Raw genomic sequence first — 24076 nt, 5'->3', positions numbered from 1 at the left:
ATTTGCCAAACGGTGGCATGAGTCTATGGAACAATTATTTTGGGGATTTTCTTTTTATATATAGATTTGGGAGAACTGTTTTACAACAACCTTTCATTTTTGTCTGTAGAAATACAAGCTTCATGATGTCAAACAGAAGAATCAGTGTAATCACCACCCTCTGATTTTTATGTGTTGTCTTATTCCACTCTACCAACTGATGTTAACAGTGTGCGGATTCATTGTTGTTCCTCTTTTCAGTTTTGTCACAAAACTGAGGTACGTTCAAAGGTACACAAGGATACATTTGTTTTCAACTTCTCAGATATTTTTTTTTATTTTTAATTTATTTAAATGAAATAAAACTGTGTATAAAGCTGTTTTGTGCCCCACCTCAATCTCGTCCTCTTGGAAATCTTATGCAGACAAACGGTGACTGCACGGCAGGTTTTTGGGCCTTACTCTTCGGGTGCATGTGAAATCGTCACTGGGTGATGTTCACGCCAAAGTTAGTCTGCTTCACCTCAGTGCAACATTCTGTTTCCCTCCAAGTATAAAATCCTCCTTCGATCTGCTGCTTCCATTTGGTTGTTGTGTCTTATCTCAGTCTGAAGCCATTCAAAGCTATGGCCATGCTCAGAGTGTCTTCCTACCGCAAGCTGTTTGAGGACGACAGCTGGAGACGAAACGGAGGGTTGAGCGTGCGGTGTGCGGGGCAATACCGGGCCTCTGTCAGGTCAGTGTGGGTTTTGCTTACCACTTTTAAGATATTAAGGTGTACAAACATGTCCACCAGTTTGTCTGTGAGGGGTATGGCATTTTAACCTGAAAAATGTTATAGATGAAATACATGAATGAGATTTCATTTAAAAGGGTAACATCTGAAATTTTCCCCTTATGATTAAAACATAGTGTACTGCTTTACATGTCAAAGGTTTCCCGGTGGATGCTGAAGAACCTTAGTGGTTATAATAACATCTTTATTCATCCCAAAGTTGGAAAATTATTTGTTATAGTCCTTAAGAATGAAGTTAAATACAAAAACGATGTATGACATGTACGTTGAAATTGGCCTCCCCATGACTGACTGTGAGGTTGTCAGCAAATAAGCAGAGATTAGGTTATCTGACAGATTGGTCAGATGTAATAATGTCACTATCAGTCGAGTGCTTTTTCCAGAATTCAGGACAAAATTACAATTTTATTTCTGCGGCCAGTCTCACACTTGTGGTCATAGCAGCTAGCCTAACAGTAGTAAATGATGAAAGCCATACGTTATATATTTGAGTAGCTGGTCTAAATGTTAGGCTGTGTATTATTTGTTTTGGGTTTTTGTAAAAAAACAGACAAAAAAACAAACCCTACACTAATAGAGAGAAACCCCAACAATCCAACAACCTTGGTGACAGCGGGAAGGAAAAACTCCCTTTTAACAGGAAGAAACCTCTGGCAGGACCAGGCTCAGAGAGCTCAAGCATTAGCTGCAACTAGTTGGGGGTGAGGGGAGGAAGGCGAAACAAAATAAATTGTGGCGATCGTGGCTCAAGAGTTGGGAGTTTGCCTTGTAATTGGAAGGTTGCCGGTTCGAGCCCCGGCTTGGACAGTCTCGGTCGTTGTGTCCTTGGGCAAGACACTTCACCCGTTGCCTAGTGGTGGTCGTCAGAGGGCCCGGTGGCGCCAGTGTCCGGCAGCCTCGCCTCTGTCAGTGCCCCCCAGGGTGGCTGTGGCTACAATGTAGCTGCCATCACCAGTGTGTGAATGGGTGGATGACAGGTTGTGTAAAGCGCTTTGGGGTCCTTAGGGACTAGAAAAGCGCTATACAAATACAGGCCATTTTTAAATGCAGAGTGGTGTGTAAATGAATAGTAATTGGGGGGGAAAAAAGGTGAGTGAAGAAGAAATACTCTGTGCATTGTGGGAAGCCCCTAGAAGCCCAAGTTCTATCTCAGCGTAACGAAGGGAGGAGCCATATTCATCATATTCATTTTCACCTAAAACTAGTGCAATGTGTTAACTTCATTGACCTTAATTTGCAACATAAAAATTTGAAATTTTTGGGAAAAAAGTCCTGTAATATGGTCTAATAACACTCTGAAATAACATAAGTTAGAAGTTAGAACAGGATATAGTAAAAATGAGATATAAGATGACATTTTGACGAGAGAAAATGTATATGGGCTAAAATCTGACATCTGGGTATGACTTGAACCTGTCTCTAGGTAATATTAATTAAGCTGTAAACTATAATCTCATCAACAATTATAACTTCAGAGGTTTGTGGTCTGAGACAAATTTGAAAATTCCCAAAACACCGATGTGTCAAAATGTGCTTAACAACCTAAAATGCGTGTCTACATACAGCAATCAATGCATAATAGGTAGGTAAAGTAATCGGCACTGAGGTACCAACAACTGGTAGTGACAAATGTCTTCAGCGCACAGACGCCATCACAGGGTGCAATCTTTATTTGCTGTGACGTCAAACGCAGTCGAGCATTTCAAGCACAAGAGCAGAGACTACACACCTCTGCCAAGACTGAAAATTCCCTTCGCACCATGCATGAGCGGAGTCCCTTTATCCAGAATCAAGAGATTGGTTTGTGATATAGATAGAAGTTGGTGTTCCTTATCATCATCATCATCATCATCATCATCATCATCATTTTTTTAAGAGTTGACTGTTACCCTGTGTTGGTGAAGAACAGTGAAGAATCCTTCCATGAATTCCTGCATCCAGATCCAGACTGACTCCCAAACATGAGCACCTCGAAGCCTGACCTCTCTTAAATGTATCATGCAAATCCAGAATTATGAGTAAACCTGCTAAGAAATGGACAAACTGAACCAATAACTCCATGATGTCATGTTTACAGTGAAGTATATTCAGTCTGAATAAATGCCTTGTTTGGATGCCCACGAAAAACATCTCATATATGAAGTGAGAGCAATATATGACATAACATACAACACAGAAAAATGAAAGAAACACCAACAAAAGAGAACCAAAAATCACAAAATTAGCAACATTTCAGCCTTACAAAATAAAATGAAATGGAAGAAAATGAGCAGGGATAAACTTGATGAAGCCTCTCTGTATGTGTTTAATTTATTTTTCTAAAACCTTTAAAAATATTGAGTCGAGTCTTTGGTGCTTTGTGCCTTTTCTCAGGGCTGCTGCTGTTGATGACTGTGATAAGCTAGACTTTGCAGCTGCCAGGGCTCAGAACAAAGAAGGTCTGGACCAGTTTGTCCAGGACCGCACCGTCATTGCTGCCCTCAATGACCGCCTGGTCAGGCTGATTGAGCTGGTGAGGACAAACACTGTAACTGCTGCCTCTCTGCTGGTTTCTTCTGTGTATACCTCACGCTATTTAAACCTGCGCCCTTTAGGCTCGTTGTTTTGAGGACGACAATGAGTCTCTTGAATGTCAGATCACTGAGTTGGAGGAAGAGCTGAACAATCGCCAGGCCTCTTCCAGCATCACCTCCACTGTGGCGGTGCCCGACCACAGCCTGGACACTGTGGTGGAAAGACTGGGCAAGCAGAGGGTATGTGCTGTTGGGTGTGTCTGCTGCATGTCTCTCCGTGCGATGGCATGCCTAAATGAGGTTTTCTCATATCAGTCCGCAAGCACGTCTCACGTCATGACATCAGCCGGATCACACTTTGCATAATTGTGGGCAGGTCTGATTTACAACCTTGTCAAGATCCATCAGTATCTGGCTGTTTCTCACCACAGGATGAGATTCTGAATGACACACAGGAGCTGCAGAAAGAGCTCAAGCTCCTGAAGAAAGACTATGAGAAGGCGTCGCAGCAGAGGATCTTCGTCCGGCAGGAACAACAAGATGTGGCTGAGGTAATTGTATTTGGCAAGTATTCTGTTGGTATGCATGGAAATCCCATTGCTGCTTCAGAAAAATGGTCAGGAGGGAACTCTACTCTGCTCGACAAATAAAGAATAATCTGTGCTTTTTTTCTTTTTTAAGGACTATAAATTTATTTGAAGATTTGGTTATAACAGTAGGTTCAGTTCCAAAAAGCTAAGAGAGCACAAGCGTAGTAAAATTCAGGGTCACATCAGAGTCAACCATCCATTAATATAACCACTCAAATAAGGACGTCCTTATTTGAGTGGTTATATTAATGGATGGTTGATGATCGAAGGGAGTCAGCTGGGGATTGAGCATCAGACCAAGAGGCCTCCTAGATGAGGAGGAGACCCTGAGGAAGACCCAGGACACACCGGAGAGATCACGTTTCGTAGCTTGATGCGTCGGTGTCCCCCAAGAAGAGCTGGCCTCTGCTTTGACTGCTGTCCCCATTTCACCGACCACGCGAGACGCAAAAAAAAAAGGATGGATGGTGATCATAGGCCCAAACACAAACGTCAGGATTCCCCACAGGGTCGTGTCATCTAGTCTGTCAAGGCTACAATTTCACTTGAAGTAAAATTATTTAGTTAGAGCTCAACTCTTAACTGAATTTACTACTGTTGATCAAAACTCACAAAACAGAGGCCAGTGTATACTAAAATTACATTTTGCAAATGTGAAACCTCAAGCAGTAAAGTTTATAATGTATAAAACTGCCCTTTAAATAAGTTTGGTGGCTGTGTCTACTTAAATATATTAGTATTAAATCACTTACTTAAAACTTGAGTATGAACCGAAGCATTTTCTCTCTGATCTGACCGTGTTGCGATAATATACTTTGAGCACTAGATGGCAGGGCTGTCAAGCATCTTCACTTCCCACTCCATCCAGCTGACACCTGGCACAGCTGCTCCTCTGTAGTGCTGCCCAGTGGGTTTTGATCACCAGCAGTCACACAGTCTGGGCTGGTGGCCCACTGCAACCTGAGCCACCAAACTTTTCTTCCCTCGCACATGCCAGAGACCATCGTTTCCTTTCCAGAACCAGGCCAGATGCGAGGGAGGCTTTCATTTGTGCCTCACAGATGTAACACAGGCTGTGATATGGTGCCGTAATGTTCCTGCTGGCTCTGTTCTGCAGTTCTGAATTGGAAGCAGCTGCAGGGTGACAAGACTTGGTGGGAAATCAGCAGGGAGGTAGAGGAAGAGCAGAGATGCGGAGGAGAAGAGTGAATACTACACAGATCGGCCCACAACAAGCTGCATCTTTGTCAGCATAACGTCAAAAAGCCACATTTGGTTTGTTTTAGAGCATACCGCTGGCTTTTGTGTGGTTTCTATCCTACTCCATCATCAAGGATTGCACATTTCACCTCATTTTGATTTTCTGTGGCTACAGAAAAACAGAGTGAGTCTGAGTGGATGAATTAATTTAGCATATATGGAGTTTAGATTCATTTAAAGGTAAAAACAAGGTCAGAATTACATTAGAAGACTTTCTTTTGGTCAGAATTTCAGCTGGTTTTAATCCTCATTGGGATAAAAATAAACAGATAAATGGAGAGCACTAATCAATATTTTTATATTAAACATGTCAACAATAATACATGTGACAAGGCACCACTCATGGTGAAGACTTAAAGCTCCAACTCTTCTGCAGTTCAAATGGGAAACGGGAATCAAATTTAAATGACTGAATTTTTCCTGGTTGTTGGTGTCAGATGGCCTCGTCTGATCTATTAGGAACCATGCTTAGGGTTTACAGAGAGTAGTACAAAAAAATATATCCAATGAGCAGCGTTTCTCTGGCAGAAAATGCCTTGTTGACATCAGAGATCTGAAGGGACTGGCCTAGATGCTTTGGGGTAGCAGGAATGCAGCAGTAACTCAAATAACCACTGGTTAAAAGCAAGGTATACAGAAAAGCATCTCTGAAGGCACAACACATCAAATCGTGAAGCAGATGGGCAACAGCAGAAGAAAAGCACACTGGGTATCACTCCTGTCAGCTAAAACAGGATATGGAGGCTACAATTCACACAGGCTCACCAAAATTGGGCTATATAAGGTTGGAAAACTTTCCCTGGTCCGATGAGTCTCAAGTTCTGCTCCAACTTTTGGATCGTAGGGTCTGATTTGTTGTAAACCAAATGAAAGTGTGGACCCATCCTGTTGGTTCAGGCTGATGGTGATGGTGTAGGGAATATTTTAACGTGAGCATCTTTGAAATGCTACACGAGTTTTGTATTTGATAACAAACCATGTCACAAAGCTCAACCCATCAATAACTGGCTTCTTAAACATGTTAATGAATCCATTGTACTTAAATGGTCTACATATTCCCAGATCTCAATCCAATCCAGTAAAGCTGACAAATTTGCAACAGCTGTGTGACGCTATCATGTCAACAAACATGTGTAAGACACTTAAATTTGACCCAACATGCTTTTCCTTATTGTCTGTTATACAGTATTTTCAGGTTGAGAAAGTCAGTTGGAGCTAAAATTGCTACATAAACAGAAACGGCTTATTTTGAACAGTGAATCATGCAAAGCTACCCTAGAATTAAACTATGGAGCTGGAAATGGCAACTTGAGTAAAAGAAGTCTGTGACTGTGTGTGAACACTATGGAGCAACTACACAAACTACAACAGGTTTTTCTCCAGCTCAGAGAGTTCAGCAGCAGCAGCCAGTCTGTTTAATCTGCTGCAGTACATCACTGACCCTGCCACCCTCACAGCAGGAATCCACAACTTTACCACCAAACTCTTTCTTCCTAAATGTAAAAGCAGGCACAAACAGTAATTGCATTCAACACCAATTAATCCAGTTCTTTAAAAAGAGTAGACGAATTCAGAACCCCTGCCGGCAAATAGATTGGGTGACAAGGCTTTTGTGTCTAGTTAGCCTCCTTCTCATCTTCCTCCTCCTCCTCCTCCCTTTTCCTCTGCATTGCGGCGTGTAGTTGCTGTTCAGTGACAGAGTGGCTGGTGCTGATTGTTCTCAAAATTGGTCTTCAGGGTGGAAACAACTTCATGTTTTTTCCACCTGTGGTTTGATTTAGTTTGCAAACTGCAGAGCACTCCTCAGACACTTCCAGAAATTAAGTTCAACTTCTCTGTTAACTTTACTTTCTTTTAACAGGAAGTGGATGCTGTGACAGCAGAGTGTTTGGCTCTGAGGGAGCAAGTGACTATCTACGAGGAGCAGCTGGCCAGCATGGAGACCCTGCACAGGACGGTGAGAGAAAGGGAGTTTGTAGCTGCAGGCTGATGAAACAGGAACAGTTTATAGTCACAGAAATGGCTCAAAATGTAGCACTTAGGTCAGACAGGAGTGTTGGAGGAATGCCCAGATCTGTGTTGACAAACGCAGCTCCTCGCGACCTTGGTCACCTTGCTGAAGAGTTGTAACCAGAAACGGCCACAACAACAGAAAAATATGAGCAGAGCATTCAATTCTAGATTCATAAAATCACTTTTTTTAAGGGCTTTGTACTAAATGCAGTCGTTACTAGTCTTTTAATGGGAAGGAAGGTGTTTTTGGACTGTTACACTTTTAAATTTTACCTCAGGGGTTAAAGTGGGATTTGTTTAAGTGGTGGTGGAACTTAAAGATGGGCTGTTGAAAACAATTACTTGAAATAAGTCATCAAGTGATCAGCTGCTACTCTGGTACTCGCTGTTTTTTGTTGATTTACCCAGCTGAATTCAACAAGATATAAGCAGATATTTCATGAACTATATTCCTCATTTTCCAACACATAGACATTATAAACCTAGTATAAAAGTTATAATTCAGTGACTGAATCCGATCAGCATTTAAATATAACTTGATGTTTGCTATCTTTGATGTAACTTCACATTGTCCATGAACGACACAGCCTGCTCTGTATGAGTCCAACATGGCATCAGTTACTGTAAACTTCACCACAATACTGCAAACTAATCGGTATAGCATGCACGAAACTGTTAGTAGATCCACAGTATCCTCATGCAAAGTTTGAACATCATAAATTGAGTGTTTTGCAAAAATATTTTCCAAAAACATAATGCAAGAACACATAGATCATATACCTGATTTAAAAACTTTAAAATGAGTCACATGTAAGATTTAAATTTTCTGTAGAGCACCGACTGCCACTTTGCATCTGCACCATGAACAGATCACAGGAATGTGTTAATTGATATGTGAATGTGCCAAAAATTGATTGTCTGTATTTAAGCTGTTTACTTCTTGACCTGTAATGTATCAAAAACATCCCTCTCCTGAATGGTATAAATTCATTTTTGAGGCAGATCAAACATTTCTGTCTCAAGGCAAAAGCTGCAGTCAGTGTTTGGCAGAGTAACTTTTATATTTAGTTTATTTATCGAGGTAAAAAGTCTCTGTGAGATAAAAACAGTAATAGGCACCAACCTGCAGATTTAATTCCTCATTGATCGAAGATGCAGGAACACCTTCCCACTGTTCTGGGCATTTTACAGCAAACAAACAGGATGTGATTGAATTGCAGACTTTCAGTTAAAACCAAAATATTGCAAAAACATTTGATGAATTACAACCAATTTAATACACAAATATAAAATCACAAAAAAAGCATGTTATTGTCCAAAAACAGTCCTGTGAAAAAGAGAGTTTTTACTGGAGTCCTGTGTAGAACCGAGTACACTTAGCGCTTCACGAGCTTTAGCAACAACAACTTAAAGTAATTGTTTTCTGTGTGATTTTATCAGTCTCTCACATCGTTGTGGAGGAATTTTGGCCCACTCTTCTTTATAAAACTGCAAAGGTTTCACCATAGTGTTTCAATCAGGTCGAGGTCAGATCTGAGAATAATAAAAAATATGCCCATATTTTCATATCTGCATGGTAAATATGAAAGAACAACCAACTCTGGGGTTGTTAAGCATAACAAGTGGAAACAGGAGATTGAAGCTGACAAAATCTGCTTTCTGCCGAAGCTCACTTGCTGAAACATCAGTGTAAGAATTCACTGGTTTATAAAGGATTTTGTGCTAGTATCAGATTGTCATTTTATCTTCGAACTCTTGAACATGCCCCACAAAATAAAATGTATTAAGTAGCTTCTCTGCACTCAAACAAATTTTTCAACTACTCCTTTAAAAAAAGCACATGCTTGCAGCCATATTCTGTACATATCCACACACACCCCCAGCCCTCTGCACCTTCTACAATTTTCTCCACCTCACCAGGAGATGACAGGCGCACCCCGGTATCAGATCTAGAGGCTGCAGGCAGAGAGAGAGAGAGGGAGGCAGCTGAAGCAGGAGCAGCTCCATCACTCTGTGTTTTTCCTCTGCAAAGCCGGACCGCGCGGCATTTAACACACTCCCTCTGGGACACGCTCGATAACTCCCCGTCCGGGAAATGCGGCTGAATACCAAATGAAAACAGAAGTTCCCTTTGTTTTATTAACTGTTGTTATTATCGGCACTTCCAGATACCCCACATTCCCCTGAGAAATCGGCAGCCATGTCGTTATGTAGGTGCAGGGAAGAGGAGAAAAATGTTAGTCTGCCACTGCAGCTCTGTAGCAGTTCATTTTCTTTGTAACTGATGTGAGGCTGCAGACATGCATGTTGAGGCCTTTGGTCTCTGTGTGTTTGTAGCAGACAGAAAATTTACCTGAGTATACTTTTACTGCACAACACACTTGTTCCTCAGTTTTTTCTTTTACTGTTGTAGGGGTGAGCTATATCTGAAATACACTAGGCATCTATGGATATAATAAACATACATATGTGTACTAATTAATAATGCTGACACATTTTCATCAATAAAGACAAGGCTCAATTTTAAAATGTAATGCAAGAAGTCAGAGCATTGGTGGTTTGGTGTAATTGTAGCAAACATAAGGTCATATTGACCATCCATCTATACAAGTAATCACATTACTCCTGTATTTCTAAATATTTTAGACTTTTAACATGTTTCTATATAAAATTAGGTGTCTGCCCTAGTGTGCACTTCTTGCAAGAACACTTTGGTTTTGCAGGGTCTTATAGAATCAAACCACATTAAATCAGTCATACAGGTAAATGGACAATGACAGGGACTTACTTTTAGACAGAGATAGTAGCTCTCTACTGCTGGGGCTGTTGAGAAGAGCGCCATCAATAAGCTTATAGAGAGATGAAACTGATATAAGTTCAGCTTATTTGCGTTCACTTCCATAATTTGAAATCCATGATCATCTTTTTTAACTTGACTTTTAACTGCTTGACTTTAAGTCCCAACCATACTTTAATGATTCGTCCTCTCTCGTGTTCACATTTATTAAAATTATTACCAACATAGGACAGTCTTGCCAGGTGGGGTCAGCAAATTTTGGGGGGTGGCCAGTGCCCCCTCTGGCCCCCTCTTTGTAGCGCCCCTGTTCAAACCTCAGGAAGCTTCAGTTCACATGTTCTCCACACCCTTGTGTGGATTTTCTTTGAGATCTGATCTCTCCTGCCACTGGAACAACATGTCAAGTTATTACTTATTACCAGGGCACTCCTGCAAATAAGATTCTTAATATCAAAGGGTTTATGGAAGCTTGTTGCCACCACTGTTGTTTTGGTTCGTTTTTTCCAGAAGTTTGAATTAGGTGAAATTTTCCTTGCTTAAAAAATGTTTTAGAAAATATGTATTTGTACACAATGTTCATTAATATTGCGTTCACTAAGAACAAATAGATCTAAGTGTAATGTTGCAGTAGTCTAAATTTCATACAACTACCTCCCAAAATGACCTGTCATACCTCAAAATCATTGTGAAGTTAGATGAGGCTGCTTCTTTGTCCTTTGCATGATCGATATAAAACCTGTGCTTGTTCATGTTTCATCGTAGATATCCTAAACGCTCAGACCACCTCTCAGTCAAAGGACAAAAGTTGAGACAGAGTTGATTTGGACACGTATGAAGAAGAGATACTGGGTATGCTGGGAGAAGGATGTGGGGAAAAATATAGCTGCCAGACAAAGAAAGAGAAAAGTTATAGATGATGATTGTGGATGTATTAGGAAATATTAGGAGCTGAATTATAAAGAAGTAAAGTAAAGTGCAAGTCTATTAAAACTGACATTAAGAACAGTGTAATAAATAAATGTGTGTTGTTACATTCTTGTGTATTTGTATGTGTTTCGTGTATGAGCAGACAGTGGAGGATATGCTGGAGCCCAACGAAGGGATCACCCGGGCAGCAGTGATTAAATTTGGCAGCCCTGACATTGCTCTGGCTTTGGATGTAAAAAAGTACTACTGCCAACTGGCTGAGACACTCCAGGTACAACACAGAGTACATAACACACAAAACCCACAGAGAACCACACCAATACCATGCACCGGACGATCCGAGGGCCTGCGCTAAGGCCCAGTTATTAACTGTGAATCATGTGTAGAGCCCCAAAATGAAAACACGGAGTCAGAAATGAACATAATGGTGGTTTACAGGGAAAAACATGTATTCAATACATTACTGAGCCATATAATAACAAACAAACAAGAAAATAACGTATGTACACCACTGTTAACAGCTGCTAATTCTCCAGCTGTTAAAAAAATCATTGTGAGAAATATAACAAAGTGGGTCTCATTAGATGAAAAAAAAGCATGTGAAAATATGATAAATAAGCATTCATGGCTTCACAGGCTGGATTCAGACAGACATCGGTTGCGATCTTTCAGTGGCTCTCAAACTGTGGGTCATACAGTCACTACATTTTGAGACTGTACTACAAAAGCAAGTTTTGTTGAATGAACTAAAAAACATAATAAATGAGTTTGTTAATGCTATCGTGTTGACCGAGTTTCACAAAAGTTAAACCTTGTTCCTTTAAAACTTGTCGGGTAAATGGGAACAAGCCCTTTTTTGTTTTTTCTTCATATCTGGGATATGCCACAAAAGGTTTGCAGAGCCACCGGTGAGCACACATGGAAACACACATCACAGCTGCTTGAGCGTTTTATGATCTCATGATCTCAGAAAACTAAACAGTTGTCATTATTTTTTTTATTTTTTTGGCCATGCATCCTAAACAGGGCACAAACGCTTCCAACAGAAATCGATCTTGTGTGGTTTTAATTTCACTTGATGATATGCTCTCCAGCTAGCCAGCCAACCTGTGCTGAGTGATTTCGTGACAGGATAAAGTAATGTGTTACAATCTCACTGTGTGTATTGGCCGGACCATGCCATGGAACGAAGTAATGTGAACAATAAGGTTGTGTTACTGGGTTGTTTTTTAATACTTCTAAGTTCCTTCTGCGGTTTATATATTGGTGCAGGTCGTTCACTTCCTGTGGGTTATTTCATTATTCTTGAACTGCTTCTATTTAAATAAGAGATCTGAGTACTTTCACTTTTGACACTCTCTCCAGTGACCAGTTCCTCATCCTCTTTACGATTAACTCCAATATTCTCACTGCACCACCCTCCCTCTGTCCCTCTCAGCTTTCACAAATCACACAACGAGGCTCCCACTTGTTTTCTTTACCTCTTAACACAACATTGGGGAAGAACTTGGAAATCAGAGGTGCTGTTCTGGACCCGAACAGAATGTCTTTGTCCACCTGTGTGTGTGTGTGTGTGTGTGTGTGTGTGTGTGTGTGTGTGTGTGTGTGTGTCTTGCAGCATCGAGGTCCTGCACTGGGGTCAGACTGTAGCTCCGGTGGGTCTGACCCTCTCTGAGGTGAGGATGTCTGCCTGGTTCAGAGGTCAGGGCTGCAATCAGACTGCAGGCCGCCTTCCCAGGCTCCTTAGCTGCACTGAAGTGGACACTGGTGTTTGTGTGCATTTAATATGGAGACATGACTAAGGGATATCTGCCTGTCTACGTGTGTTTCTTGTTCTTTAAAACGCCATCTATTTACTCTCTCCCTCCCACTCAGGCTCTTGCCTCGCCAGCTGGACACCGTCCTGTCTGTGCCTGGCCTCGATTACGAGACGCAATTGTCTCGATGCTAAAATGATTGCTATTGGTTGTGAGCAGTAATGGTGATTGCTGGCGGACTCCTACACACCTGTGCGCCCTCATGATTTGGCTAATCATGAAACTGGTGTACGCAAGGAGAGCTAGTATGAGAGACTCTGATTGCTCCCCCTGCCAAAGTGCACTTAATTACTCAAAAAGATCCCAGCAGCACTGACTTCTCATCTTGTGTCTCTTCAGTATGAGTGCGGTGCAGCCTCCTCTGCTGTGGTCCACAGTGGTGACGGAAAGGAAGTGGAAGTGGGAGGAACTGGAGGGTCAACGGTCAAAGACTTGACAAAGATAAAGGACGCCGGTGAGATAAAGATGCTGGTGAGTGTTCTCCCCCTGCCCTTTCTTTAAAGAGTTAGTTGAGCCAAATTACACAAAGCACATACGCTTAGCATAGTTTGTTTGGAGTAAACTTGAGCTTTACATCAGGGCAGGGCGTTTTGGTTGCATTTGCCAAGCTTTTAAGTTCTTCTGAACTTCTTGCACGAAAAGGAAGCTAGTTGATCCAAAAAAGGAAAAAAAAAAAAAGATTTACCCATTTTATGTACGCCTACAGCAACTTATATCTGGAACAAACAGTCACAATTAAAGCCAAAAGATCATTTGCAGTTTATAGTGTAATAGAGCATAACATTATGTGATTGTTATGTTTCATATCTTTGTTTTGGCCACATATATTTGGAAACCAGACCATGATGAACATTCTTTATGAATGAGTTATATATTAAATAACGCAGTGAATTGTTCTTCAACATATGCTTTTGTTTGCCACTAAGACATGGCCTGAAACAACTCATGTTAGGGAAACCATCCAGCATCATACAGTAAGTTCTACAAGTAAGTGTAACAAGAATCACCCCCCTGCTTCTTTTCATAAGTAAACAAGTGTGAGGAGAGCAGATATGACATGTTTAATATTTTCCCGGCTGAAATCATACCAGACACAACACACGCAAACGGGGTCAATTTTATCCTTTTTATACATATACCTCTGATCTGCTTTCATATCAAAAACATGTGAAACAGTAAGTACCAAGTTCAACATTTGCAAACCACCTTTAGCAACGTGGACTAAAAGTAACTGTTTTTTAAGTGACTATATCAGTGTCATCGTCATTGCTGTGGAGGAACTCCTCAGTGTTGCTTTGGTTTATTGAGATGTGCATGAATTAGTTTATGTACAGCTTTTTTTAGGTCCCACCACAGCATTTTAATTGGGTTGAAGTTTAACTGTGTAGCTCTGTTGTAGATTTGCTGGTGTGATTGGGATCATTGTCCTGTTGCGTGACATAGTTTCAGCCAAGCTTGAGCTGTAGGAACGTTGTCCTCGCAACGTGGATGAAGAAAAAACCCCAATGATCACCTCTCAGAGTGACATCTGATAGGCCGTGTTTGGTTTCAGGTGAAATATGGAACTGTGGGTTTTGTCTGTCCGTTTTTTCAGTAGATCTGTGGTTTGCTTAGACGAATCTTTGCAAATCTAAACTGTGCTGCCATGTTGTTTCAGAGTGAACAGGCTTTCTTTTTGAAGTTTCTTTGAGCATTTCACAGTCTGACTTTGAGGTGAATTTGCTGGGAACATTCCAGGGTTGTGTTAACACAACGTTTGTCTCCAGACCAGGAAACTGCACAAACTTTTGCTTTATAGAGGCGGTCACATTTGGTGACGATCAGTAAATTAAATAATATATGATTAGCCGCACCTGGCTACTACTTACCCTCCTGATATGGAAGCACTAAAGGTGTACTGAACAGTACTGTGAAAGAGTCCTGTAAAAACTTTTCTCTTTCTTCATGACGCTATGAGAGTGATAAAATCTTCTCATGTAACTCTTGGCATGAAAATTATTATTTTTTTGGGTTTTTTTTTTTTAAATGTTTTGAGCTCCACAATCAACACTCACTTGACTTCTGCCTCCACACCTGTGAGAAATATAAAATCAAAACGCTCTGCAGGGCTGCTGATTGCAACAGCCGAATGAGAGAATATTGTTTTTGAGGTGATCAGAGCTTTACACATCATTTAAGTCCTTTAGTTACTGCCTGCTGATAGTGATCTTCCCATAATACATTTTCAACCTCTTTACTGAAAAAGGAAAGGGTTTTAACATCTATCAGCTGGCTCTGTGTCGGTCATCAGCTCCTAAATCAGATGTAATGGTGAAAATGAATGGTTTCCCACAGCAGGCAAAGGGAGTTGAGAGCGGCTGAGTGACAGCAGAGCAACAGTGTGGGAGATCCTGCTGACCAGAGTGTTTACTCTGCGGACGTTTTCAGCAGGAGATGTGAAGAGCTCGACTGCAGCTCACACAGGATTTATTGCTCTCTGTGTCCTCAGTTATATTAAGTACAGTCTTTCAGAGCGCCTGCAGTGTCATAGGCATCTTTATACTTCTCACACACACACTGAGTGGAAAGGAAATGAAGCTTAATTTGTCATCCTGCTAGCAAAAAAAAAAAATAAATTAAAAGGTGCCAAGGGAGCAAAGAGACTTTGAAGGAAACAGACAACAAAGTGAGACGTGAATGAAAAGACAAACCAGGAAATGGTGACTCAGGTAAAAACACCTCTTATAGTCCACCCTGGTCTTATTAGCATCCGTCAGTGGTCTGACCACAGCTGGCACCCAACCACATCTGTAGCAAACATGGTGGTTTGGTTCTCATTAGTGTGGCTCTACCTTTCAGCTCTTTAAATAAACATCAAGCCTCTGTAACCTCAGCACAAGTCTCCCAACATCATCTACTTTTCTTTAATATTCAGCCTCACTTTTTGCTCTGTCCAGGCTGACGGATGGACAGCACGGCCTGATCTGCTCTGTTTCCTCTTCGTCTGTGATGGATGCCTCGGGTCTGGTTTCTCACTGAGAGACAACATGGCCAAACAAACCGATTGCAGTGAAATCAGGCCTGACACACAAATGTATATAATAGAACAGGCTCTGATGGGTTTATCCGCCACCGCTCGCGTATACATACAAGGCCAGGCTCCACTTATCATGCCAAGGAGAGTAAGTGAGTCACACAGTTTGGGAAGTCTCCATCAGCCTGTGAGTAGTAATCGGGTCGTCTTCTGGTCACATGATCTGGCTGAAAGACGAGCAGGACTGCCTGGATCCCCATCTGGCTGTGACAGCTAATTGTTGAACTTCAGTGATTGCTGTAATTACTCACGGCGGGGGAAGGGATGCTCCTCAGTTAGTTTGTGGTGAAAGTAAAGTAACCTGTTCTGTCTGTGTTTGCTGGGTTAATTTGCATACTTCAGTTGTAGTTAGAGCTCAGTTTAAATCCATGTTTTCAGTTAGTAATGATGAAAAAGTGCCACTGGGACTGATGGGAGTAGCTTTAAATCAGAGGTATGTAGTTGTTAACTAAAATACAAAATTTTGCCCAGTTAATGTCAAGTCAGGAGGCTAAGGAAGTAATTATAATTCCTCCTGAGGGGGGGTCATAATTGTGTGAACCAAATTTCATGGCAGTCTATCCAATAAATCCTCAGATATTTCCTCTTAAAAACGTCAACTTTGTAGTGGTGCTAGAAGAATTGTCGGGGGATCACCAAATTCTGCAGAAGTCGCCATCTGGAATCAATGAATGTCTGTTCAATATGTCATGACAATCTAATATACACTGATCGGCCACTACATATAATATTGTGTAGGTTCGACTCATAGCACCAAAGCAGCTCTGATTGGTCAGGGCATAAACACAGGTCCAGATTTTGATCTGGGGAGTTTGGAGGCCATGGAAAGGTCCCTGGCTCTCTGTCATTTTTGGGGGTTCAATAGACCGTTATGTCCCACTAAGGGAGGTTGCTGCCATCAGGGGGTGATATGGGAGACATGGGTTGTGTGTGTAAAGGTTGGCTGCAATTTTTAGGTGGATGCGAGGTTTCAAAATAACATCCACAGGACATTTTCCAGGAGAAGATCGCATTGTTGAGAGAAAAAATTGTAGTATTCACATCAACTGTCAGTGGTTTTGATGTTTTCACGTTTCCTAATGTCATTAGCAAGGACCCTCCCAAACCTGAATAAAATAAAAACATTTATCTATGATGAAACAACAAGCCAGGTCAGATGCTATGATTTGGAGAATGCCTTACTTGCCAGTGGCTCCTTGGCCTGGCGGGTCGCTCTCATATCATCCAACTGATGCATAACATTCAACTTGTTATGGTGTTGGCTGCCATGTTTATAACTATCGATTTATTTTTAAATATCTAGCAGCAATGGATAAACATTAGCATTCATCTGAGTCCTATTTCTGGCCATCTGACAACTACAAACTGACGACTAACATCTGCTCTTGTTCTTGGCCTCATTTGTTGATAATTTTTCTGAAGTTCAGAAGTGAGACCACAGCCGAAACAATCCCCTTCCATTTGTATCTCTAAAAATGCTTAAATGCCCCACATGTCTATTTCTTCACATTTCCATGTCTCCACATTTTTCTCAGTTTGTAACTCGGCCTCAAAGCAGTCTTCATTTAATGTGAAATGCAGTTTAAGGCTGATAAGAAGGTTGCCATTGACCAAAGGTTGAAGCTCTTTGTTGTCTTACTGAAGTGCTCCTCAGCTGCTGTTCTTGAACTGAACATGAACACGAGGGCACTAAAATGTTGTGGTATGGGATTATTACATTATCGGTAACAAAAGAATTCAATATACAAGCAATTTTGCAGATATATGTTCAATGAATAACTCCTTCTCTTTATTCCTGAAGATTTCAGAGCTACAAAAGGAGCTTGCTGAGCTCGAGAAGCATAACGAGGAATTGGAGGACGAGGTTGAAATGAAGAAGGCTGCATACATGGATGAGATTGCTGATCTAGAGGTATAACAGGGGAATGATTAATGCAGTTGAAACCTATATTCTGTCATTCAACTTCATCCTCTGCTGCTCTGTGTGGGTGTGTGTGTGACATTAGGCGACTATAGATGAAATGAAGTGTCAGAAGGCCAATTTCCAAGAACAGATGAAGGAGCAGTGTGAAGACTATAAGTTTCTGCTCACTCAGAAGATGGCCAGAGACATGGAGATTGCTGCTTACAGGTCAGATGGTTGATGTTTTTAATTATACTTAATAACAGACAACTCTGGCTTCAACATGTGAGTAAAATTAGATAATCTAATCAGTTTCGCATTGTGATAATAGAAGAGAGAACTTAAAAACTAGAAATTAAAAGTTTTGGTTGACCTCAGGGTCAGGCCATGCAATGCTCATCTAACAGCTAAAGCTTGGCTAAAACTGAGTCATGCAACAGGACAATGATCCCATGACTGAAATGGCTAAAAAAAAAAGTCATATAAAAACACCTTAACAGAGCTGTGGATACACGAATGCCTGCAAATCTCAGTGAACTGAAACAATAACTTAAAGAAGAGAAAAGGGACATTCAGAGAATGATAACATGGTTCTACGTGCTGTTGAATTAGGAAGTGTACTTTGTTTTTCACAGGACTGTAAGTCAGGTTACAGTAGCAGCCTCAGAAGGGTATTCCAGATGTTCCTTTCCTCAGCAGCGTATTCCAGTTCTCTAGCATCCCAAGGCTCTCCCAGTCTAGACAAGATATACAATCTCTCCAGAGATTTCTGGATCTGCTGTAGGGTGTGATCAGAGCTCCGAGCTCCCTCTGGATGTCTGAGCTCCTTACTGTATCTCTGTAATCCCATTTTATATTACGGTGAATTATAGATGCAGTCTAGGCATCCATTACTAGTATGAAGTGATAATGCTCAGATTTACTCTCTTGTTTCAATACTCAAGGTTTTACAACAGTAATCCACAAACCAACCACATCACATCGTGACAATATGTTAATGTTGGATACAGTCTATAATGGAGTCGTATATAAATGGTTGCAATTTTGTATCCGTATAAAGCAACTTGTTACATTGTATATTCGATAGTTATTATTGGACTCTAATGTAATAATAAAACTGATAAAATGGTTCAAATGGTTATGGTAAAATCGAATAATTTAATAGTTTATTAATTGTAATGCATTGCAGTTGATGATTAATTAATTCATAATTGATTTTAAGCATTTTCAATCATAACAAGGTCAGTATTCTGCTTTGTTTTGCAGATCATGTATTTCAGATATTGACTTTATAGCAGTACTTTAATTTAACCTTAAAACTTAAAGCACTATGATGGACTGTAATGTACAAGTGCTTATCCACGCCTCTTTTGCACGTTTTAAAATGAAGAGCTTGCATGAATATAAACCTCTGTGCCTTCACGATCCTCATTTCAGGGCTGCGGGTTGTTATTCTTAAGGGAGACCAATAAAATTTTACACACACACACTATGCCACACACACGAGAAGACTTTGGGATGACTTGATTTAATTGTTAGTGAGACTGTCAGTCAAGAGGACAGCCGTGTCTGCTGGAGAAATATTCCAAGAAAAACACTGCATCATTTGATTTCAGTGATTAGTTTGTCATCCCCTGTTAAAGGTGCTGAAGTCATAAAGTCAGCTGCCGTAATATCTGATTGCAGTTAATATCTACAGACTCTGAGGCATACAGTGGATTCTCATCTCTGTGGTAGAGGCTAAAATGAAAACAGATGTCCGCCTCAATGCTCAAAAAGGTGCCACATAATATTTAAACATGTCAGGAGAAATGAGCTGTTCGGGGCAAAGCACATAATGGCCTTGAGACGATTTTATTAAACTGAAATTAGCTCAAAGCTCTGTTTCCATTTGGAATTCTTCAAAGATGAGAAAACCACCAATATCCCAAAATCTTTTTCTAAAAGCTCTACTGTGAGTAATGCAAGGAGTGTTTCCACAAGATCCGGTGTATAAGCCCAGTATTGTCAAGCGCCTCATACAGTGCCACCTGGATATCCGTGATTTCCATTATAAGATATTCCTGAACACAAAAGGCTGACATCACGGGCCAACTGGGTTCACAGGAAATGTGCTGTGGTTTCCTGTGCGCGACCTTGAAGAAGTTTCATGTCATCCCCTCTGTTCATTGAGGTTGTTTAACCATCTGCCATCCTGGTATGTGGAGTGACGCACTTCAGCCATCCCTTCCCGCTGCCACAGGCTTCCTCCTGGTCCTTCCATCACCCATCCAACTGCATCTGACCATCTGACCCCAGGGGGGCCCCCAATGCAGGCCTGAGCTCAGACCCTCAAAATACCTCATTAGAATGGGCAAAGAGGACCTCACACTGACAGCACTGTGTGCTGGGCCTCTGCCAGCTCTTCTCCATGCCAGCCTGTTAATGTCAGTTCACCCCCCACCCACTCCGTACACACATTTACAAATTCGCCACAGTTTTAATTCCCTCTCATTACCCAGCAGACTGTCCCAAAGACACACGGGCGATGCCAACTTCTTTCCTTCCTTTCTTCATTTACTATATGTTTTGTCATCCGTGATTAAAGCCATGAATAAGAAATGAAAATGGGGATTGTTTATTCTCTCTGTGCCGTGGCAAACTGTCTGCAAAGAAGACCCTAATGACCCCGGGCTGCCGTTACTGGGTGGCTTATCGCCTGCGAAAGCACCTCAGAGCAGTTTGGGCAGATGCTCCCTACTTTTGCTTACTGCTAATGTGATCCATATTACACTGTAATTCTCTCTACTGTTCTTTGTGGTCTGCTCCTGCTGCTCCATGACGCAGCAACAAGTAGCTCATCTAAGAACAAGATCCTTTATTTACTTTACTATGAGGTTTCGTTTTTATATTACCGATATATCAAATGACTCCCCTCTTCCCCTTTTGAGCTTCTTATTTTGTTTCAGTTTCTCTGCTCTCATCACCTGTGTTGGAGTTATGTAGAAAAAGCAGAGAAAAGGTGCTTGTGTGAATGGGTAAAGTTGTATAAAGGGCTTTAAATGCCTATGTACAATAGAAAAGTGCTACAGAGAACTGGTCCATGGCCATGACTGTCATTGCAATATTGGGCTTTTAATGAACTGTTGTTTCTATGAACTGTTGCTTTGCTTGGGTGGAATGATTGTACAAAATATATCTTCAATGACTAAAATGGAATTGGAATTTATTTTGGATTTTTTTCAGAATCATACATACAGGCTTAAATATATGCATACACGCTCACTAATATTTGGTTAAATGTCCCAGAGCTTAATGCTACCACCACCATGCCAGACAGTTGGCACAGCAGTCTTTGGCTACGTTCACACTGCAGGCGAAAGCGCATCAAATCCGACTTTTTTGACCCTCTGCGACCCATCTATCCGATCATGGTCTGACAGTGTGAACAACACAAATCCGATATTTTCAAATCCGATCTGGGTCACTTTCGTATGTGGTGCTGAATCCGATACATATCCGATGTTTTATAAAGCGGCTGCTGTTTGATGGTCATGTCGCATTAAATCCGTCTTTTACGTCACTGACACAAGACAGACGCCAATTATCAGCGCCCGAGAAGACATCGTGAACGCTTCCTGGCCATCCAGTGTAGATGTCAGTGAAACTGTTGGGAAGACAACGTTGGAGAAACGTGAACATTTTATTTGTACTGTATAATCTGCAGATTCTGACAGAAATCTGCAGCTATCCTTTGAAGCACCGCTCCTCTAAAACAGCAATAAGGATCAATATTAGGTTATTTACATTATTATGTAAATAACAATAACTTAAAGCAAAAATTGGGAAACGTAAAGTCCGAAGTCTTTATATTAACGGCCATCAGTCAAACAATACTGTTGCTCTGGGTCTAAACAGAGCGCGTTGTGTGTGACGTCTTCTTTTGCGCATCAGGCGCTTTACTTGTCACTTTATGTTGTCATGGAACATGGTTTGGCCGAATTGAGATTTTAAGTACTAGACAGTTGAACGAGTCCTTAGATTTGAAAGTCTCGCCTTTACTTCTACGACTCTTGTCATTGTGGCCAAATTTGCCTTGTCTAAACATAAAATCTTTCTGCAGGGAAAAACATTTTTTCCTGCAGAAAGATTTTGGCTAGTTCTTGTGGGAAGCTGCTAATTTCAGTCAAGCTTGAAGATGCTGATTTTGGAGCATGGGCTTCAATCTGGTTTGGTACCCTCTCAATTCATGATGATCTAAAACTCACATCACTGTAGACAGTAATGCAGTTTCCAGTTCATGGCAGGCTTGAGCTTTAGTGGTTCTTAGGCTGTTTTTAATCATGCTAACCACTTTCCTCTCATCTAACAGTCTTCCTGTCTTCTGCCTGTCTCACATTGACTTCACCCTTTTTGTGTATACAGTCAATGCAGTCGATATTATCCTCAGAGATGAAAAACAGTGTTCAACTTATATCCACATTAAATCCACTCAAGTGGAGAAAACCATGACTTCAAATTCTGACGGTACTCTATATGCTTGTTGTGGAACTGGCAGCTTTATAAGACGATAATATGTCATGTTATATGAGAATAACATAAAATGATGGGCGAAAGTCCTGGGTCACCACAGCAGCTGCTCAGCCATGGAAACGCATAACACAAAGTTCCCGGTGCACAGTTTGTGTGCTGATGTTAGTGATGGAGGATGTTGGGAGCTCTACAGTTACTGAGTCAGCAGAGCAGTGAAGGCGTTTGTGCATCATGCCCCCTCAGCACTTGACGATCCTGCTTCTGTTTTCTTGTCAGCTACTTTGGTCTGAGTGCCTATGTTTCCTAACGTCCTCCGCTTTGCAATCACTTGCAGTTGATGATGAAATATCTAAAAGGAACAAATTTCACAAACTGACTTGTTGCAAAAGGAACTTCCTGTTTAGCGAGCTCATTTGAACTGCTTGATCTTTCACAAACGCTTGTACAGTCTGCCTGCATGGCTAGGTGTTCGATTTTAAACAAGAAGTACCTTAGCTTATTTGTGTAAACTCTTTTTAGGCTTTTATTGAAGGTTAAGCATGTTATTAAATGAGTGATGAGCTGTTTACTTGGCTTGTCCAAACTAATTGAGTAACTGAGAAAATAATGTTCTACTCTGGATCTGCCAATATATGACTAATTAGTGAATGCCGTTCCTGCTTCTGTGAGTTATAACCTGTGTGTTGTGCTTTTTATGTGCTTCTGTTGTTCAGGAGTCTAGTGGAGGAAGAGGAGGAGAGACTGTGCAGCCTGTGACTTAAGCCTGAGCAGTCAGATCTGCTGTCCTGACTGTGGTTGTGCTCCCCAACACAGACAAAAGACAAACGCGTAAAAACAGACCCCATTTCTGCACTTCGATGAAGCTTAACGCAACGATTCGGCAATTTGAGCAGACGTAAACTTAGTATGACAGATTAATGCTGTCTGGAGGCCTACAGTAAGCCGGGCCATTGATTACAGGTTTCTGGCAGATGACCCTGATACTCCAAGAAAGATGGAGCTGTCTAAAACTGGTGGGGGCTGTGGGATGAGTGTGTATCCGTGCAGCGTCTGGAAGGGATATTTCGTTAAGTGAGGTTTTATCTTTACCAGCTCTCTGATATGACTCATAAATGCTTTGTCCCCTCTTTGTTGAACAAGACTGACACGCAATCGCAGATAAACACACACACACACACACGCACACACCCTCAACTGTGCGGCTCCGCGGAGTCATTCCCGCTCTGATATCACCTCGTCCATCACTCAGCCTCTGTCTGGCTCTTAACCTGCGACCCCGTCACTGTTAACAAAGACAATGACGGCTCTCTCTTTGGTAACTAAAAGCGTTTCGCCTTCCCTTTGCTTTTTCAGCCATACATTTGAGTTGGTTTTGACGGCCGAGAGTCCAGCGTGCTGTGTTTGCTTTTCAAATGGTTCATGAAGTTGTTTTTCTGCAGCTCTTTCAAAATGAGCACCTGGATCTTTCCACAAGAAAAACTCTGTGTGATTAATCATTGCTTCTTTCAAAAGCAGTGTCCCAATTTACTGTCGTTTCGGAAATAAGCATTCGGTAATACATTCCCTAGTAATCTTTTCCTTATTTTCTACATAATGTTAAAGCCGTCTGCGATAAATCATTTTTGGTTGCTGCCTCTGCACAAGCATCAAAATGTACTTTAGATTTAAATTGATTAAAACTAGTTGCTTGAGAGATCAACCCACGGTGTGTGATTTCTTTTGTTAAAACTCCTGGTTCATGAGAACCCCTTGTGAATCCTCAGGCTTAAGACTTTCTCCCATACTGTAGAGCAGAGTGATTTATGTTCAGTGAACCTTCTTCCATTCATCTTCATGCTTAACGTGAGATTTGCACATTCCCAGCAATTAGGGATCTCAAAGGCTTGTTAGCTCTGC

At 41.3% G+C, this 24076-nt stretch overlaps 1 protein-coding gene across 1 annotated transcript; it reads left to right on the top strand.

Moving 5' to 3' along the window:
- The first annotated feature begins 5 nt into the window (after window positions 1-5).
- vimr2 (vimentin-related 2) lies at window positions 6-23868 on the top strand. Its single transcript, XM_026145764.1, has 10 exons — window positions 6-715; window positions 3149-3287; window positions 3370-3528; window positions 3720-3839; window positions 7000-7095; window positions 11018-11146; window positions 13032-13163; window positions 17567-17677; window positions 17772-17896; window positions 22894-23868. The coding sequence occupies exons 1-10, from the start codon at window positions 606-608 to the stop codon at window positions 22934-22936; spliced, it is 1164 nt and encodes a 387-aa protein (XP_026001549.1). The 5' UTR covers window positions 6-605; the 3' UTR covers window positions 22937-23868.
- The last annotated feature ends 208 nt before the right edge of the window (window positions 23869-24076 follow it).

This window comes from Astatotilapia calliptera, chromosome 2 (assembly GCF_900246225.1).
Source record: "Astatotilapia calliptera chromosome 2, fAstCal1.2, whole genome shotgun sequence".
NCBI lineage: Eukaryota > Metazoa > Chordata > Actinopteri > Cichliformes > Cichlidae > Astatotilapia > Astatotilapia calliptera.
The sequence above is the reverse complement of the archived record's forward strand: the minus strand, read 5'-3'. Positions and strand labels throughout refer to the sequence as shown.